Source organism: Capsicum annuum, chromosome 12, assembly GCF_002878395.1.
Source record: "Capsicum annuum cultivar UCD-10X-F1 chromosome 12, UCD10Xv1.1, whole genome shotgun sequence".
NCBI lineage: Eukaryota > Viridiplantae > Streptophyta > Magnoliopsida > Solanales > Solanaceae > Capsicum > Capsicum annuum.
In genome coordinates, this window is record NC_061122.1 from 74,795,076 (window position 1) to 74,799,485 (window position 4,410).

The 4,410-nt window shown below is 32.7% G+C and overlaps 1 protein-coding gene across 1 annotated transcript; it reads left to right on the forward strand.

Moving 5' to 3' along the window:
* The first annotated feature begins 736 nt into the window (after nt 1–736).
* On the forward strand, nt 737–3,169 carry LOC107851014 (uncharacterized protein DDB_G0271670). Its single transcript, XM_016695898.2, has one exon. The coding sequence runs from the start codon at nt 1,419–1,421 to the stop codon at nt 2,757–2,759; it is 1,341 nt and encodes a 446-aa protein (XP_016551384.1). The 5' UTR covers nt 737–1,418; the 3' UTR covers nt 2,760–3,169.
* Nucleotides 3,170–4,410: the final 1,241 nt, after the last annotated feature.

The window sequence follows — 4,410 nt, forward strand, 5'->3', positions numbered from 1 at the left end:
TGTTGTGGATATATCGATTTTGTAAGCTTGTATGAAATATGATACCGTACTTAATTATTTATTGGCTCTCTGTTTCCTTACTAATAATTTGGCTTCATGCTTACCTCATTATTTCATGTAAAAGAAAAATAGACCCAATTATATTTGTAAAAGTGTAATTCATTTAATCCAGTTGGACTTTCTTTAAGCAATGATAATAGCTTCTTTTTCTTGGCTGATTTAATTTCTTTTAGTGCTCCTTTTATTTTAATTTATTTGATCTTTTATCTTTTTAATTTATTTTAAAATAAATATTTCTTTTATTATTCGTTAAATTTTTAATTTTAATTTTTCACGTGACATTTAAAATGATCATAAATTATAAGACATTTTGATTCATTTATTACTTTCTTTATCTATTTATATAATACTTTTCACTTTTCGAAAGCTAACGGTTTAAGTTTGATTGTGCACTCGGACATGAAATCTTTCACTCTTTTGTAATAAAATTAATATATTTAAAAATTACGTAAAAATTAATAAGTCACAATAATTAATTATGATATAAAAATTAAGATCAAATATAAAATTATTTAAATCTTAAAATTTAAAAATATTACACAATTGAAAGGAAAGTATATCCGAAATTAAAATTATATAATTAAAATTTTTATTTTATTTTCTTAAAATCTACCAAGTTAAAATATGTCAAACTAGTTGAAAGGGGAAAAATATGAAAAGAGAACTCTTTTATCTCTCACAAACACAGCCAAAGCGCAGACCCTTTTAAAGAAGAGCGCTCTCTCATGGGCATACCCCACTCTGTTAATATCCTTTTGAGTGGAATGAGATATCTACTCTAAAGCCGCCTCTCTTTTTTTCCGTTCTTCTTCTCTCTTTCTTTTAAATCCCTCCTCATTCTCTCTTTCTTTCTTCCTTTCATTTTTTTGTTCTCTTTGCTGAAAATCCTAAAGGAAAAAAGATTGAGAAAAAAAGAAGGTATATATATATATATAGATATATATATATATATATGTATATATAGAGAGAGATATTTATTAATCTCATCATGACTTTTCAACTGTATTGATCATATTTTCTCGTCTGGCTCAGAGACAAATTGATAAAAGAAGCATGGGGAAAAGGATTACTGCTACTACCATCATCTTCTTCTTCTTTAGTGCAGATCATAAGTGTGTTGAAGTCATATTGGAGGGTATTTTCTGAAAATATATACACGTCTTCCTTTCTCTGATTGTCTTGCTGTTTTTTAATTGTTTTTTTGCAGTAAGTAATAGCAATGTCTTTTGTGCACTAAAACCAACCAACAAAAATCTTCATCTCGCTCTCTCTCTCTCTTTCCGTATCTCTGTCCTTTCTTTCTTTTCTGCTTCTTCTTCTTTTATTCCTTTTGTTTCTAAGCTGTTTAAAGCAAAATAATGGATTCTGGAAACAACAGTGCAAGTCTGCAGTCATCAAGTACTGGTGGTGCTGTTGGTGTTGGTGGGAAAGTTGGTGGTGGTGATGAAGAGTCCGATTCACGTGCTGGTTCTGATTCTTTTTCTTCAGCTTTTCACACTCAAAACTCATCCTCTTCATCCATGTTTGACCCTTTTGCCAACTATTTCAACCCCATATCTCGCCCAAACGCAGACCCACCACCACCAGCTCCTTCACACAACTACACGCCCCCTAATTCACTTTTCAATCTCGATACTGATTGGTCCAAAACCCTAAGATCCGACCTCAACAACAACCCCATGTTATTACCATCATCATCTGATAAACCGTCTTATTCTAATAATTCTTTATCCTTTAGTACTGGTGGAGCTTCTTTCCTTTCATCAACACCAGCAGAACGCGGTGCTGGTGGGAACGTGAGTATTGCTACTACTACTACTGGGACATCGGCGGATCAACCAATTACGCAACCCGTGCGTAATCCGAAGAAAAGATCGAGAGCGTCAAGAAGGGCACCAACTACTGTGTTGACAACAGATACCACTAATTTCAGAGCTATGGTTCAAGAATTTACTGGGATTCCTGCACCACCTTTCACTTCTTCCTATTTCCCCCCCAGAAGTAGATTTGATTTATTTGCTATTGCACCTAATTCCTCTATAAGATCCGCTGTTGGTGCTGGTCCTGGTGTTGGTAATAATCTGCTAAGCATTTCACAACCACCTAATTATCTACGAAGACCTTTCCCTCAGAAAATTCATCCACCACCCTTTCTTTCTCCTTCATCAGTTTCTGCTACTTCGTCTTCCTCCTCGTCCTCGTCGTTAATGTTGAGTTGTTTAGCTGAAAATATTGCTTCAACAACCACTAGTGGTTCTAATTCTAATATTAACTACCAACTGACTTCCGAATTAGGCCTGCTGAAGCAACTTCCTAGCGGACTCGCCAATTCTGCCACACAAAGCTCTAATCTTTTCGATTCAATTCAACAGAACTCAATCCTGGCATCACTTTTTCAACATTCTCAAAAATATGCAATTGTGTCCAAAGACCAAGAACATCTCCAAATGCCAGCGAATAGCAACTCTCAGCTGAAGATTGGTAGTGTTCTTGAAGAGTATAGTGTGAACAATGCTTCACATGGACATATTCTAAGTGGGCTTCCGAATCTGATTTGTCCGGAACAAGCAGCAACATCATCGAGGAACGTGGACAACAGTATTAATGCAGCTAATTTTCATGGCGATAAGGTGCAGGAAACAGTGGTAAGCAGAGGTGGTGAAGGTATGGTGGAATCATGGATTTGTTCTTCAGACTAGAAAAAAAGAAGATAAATATTATTACGCAGTACAAAGTTATTTGAAGTCATGATGATGATTATGTGATCATAACAACAATGAGGAGGAAAAGAAAAAGGTAGATTTATTAGTGCTATCTTACCATCATGTTTTCTTAATCATGATTTTCAAAAATGAAGCAGCAAATTTTAGTTTAATTTCATTGAAATGTTCTGTAGATAATAATCTGCGGATTGGTTTCTTGAAGTACTTGATTATATGGATAATCATATACTTATAGATTAGATTTAGATTAGTTAGAAAGTGGGAGGGAGATGGAATACATATATTATTATGATTAGAATGATGGAGGTTTTGTTGGTTCATTTTCCTTGTTTTCTTGTCAATGTTGGTTTCTTCGAATAGTAAAATGTTGTTACTTTGCATTTTAATATGCTTATTATTACGGCGGATATTTAGTCCTCTTTTACTATCCATAGCTCGTTTCAGAAAAATACACAATCCACTATTTCTCACAAAGTGCTTCCTTTTTATATCGATTTTCTCTAATTTCTTTTGCTCAGTTACAACAACAAACCCAGTATATTCTCACATAATGAGATTTGGGAAGGGTAAGATATACGCAGTCCATACTTCTAGAAAGACAATTTCTTTTGCTCAGTTCCTGAATAAAATGTTAATTACAAGGTAATTTCTTTTTTAAAAATTCATCTTGTTGAATGGTAAGAAATACAAATTTCCCTAACGTTAAAATCTCTCTCTCTCTCGTACAACCTTGACGTTGTGATTTCACAGAGGGTCGGAAAGGATAGAGGGTCTCAAAGATGATGATGTGTATGCACTTTTTGATAGACCCCTGTTAAGTGACAAATGTTTGAAAGATTATTATAATTTGCTGATATATAAATAATAAAATTGCTGATATCTTTGATGTCACATGTTTTTATTTATTGCAGTTCTATTTTATCTTAATTATTATAACTTTATCTTTCATCCATTTTTCAACTAATATACGATATATTATTTTGAAGTTAACGTAAGACAGTGCAAATAAATAAGTTATAGATTAAACGGAGCGATTGACGGCGAAATTCAGGGGATTGTTAGGCGCCGAATTCTACTATTAGATATTTATTTTGAGATATATTTTTGTGAAATTTGGAGGAGCTTTTTGGAGTTTAAAATATAATATTATTGTGTTTTAATTTGTTTGAATTGTTTTATTTTGTTTAAAATAGAAAAGTTTAAAACATATTTTTATATATGTAAGATATTTTAAATTTAAAATGATAAAATTATTTTTTTATTTTTAAAAATTATTTGTTAATTAAAATATATCAAATAAATTAAAACAAGAGCATAATGAATTGCCAATGGGGACTTTTGTTTTCTTCTTAGTTTTAAAAATTTAAAGATATATGTACGTCTCCTCCTCTTGGGGAGCGGCACGCTAGTCATGAAGAACGGACTCCCCGTATCCTCTTTGGTCAACTGGTCTTTTTCCTTTTAAGTTTTTACTAATACCGAACACTCCCCTACCCTACCAAAAAAAAGGGTTGAGACAACCCTACACGCAAGAATCTGCAATCTTCTAGCATGCATTGGTTGCTCTTTCTTTTTTTAAAAAAGGGTTTTTGAGTTACATTGGGTATATATTATATTAGTTTAGGTG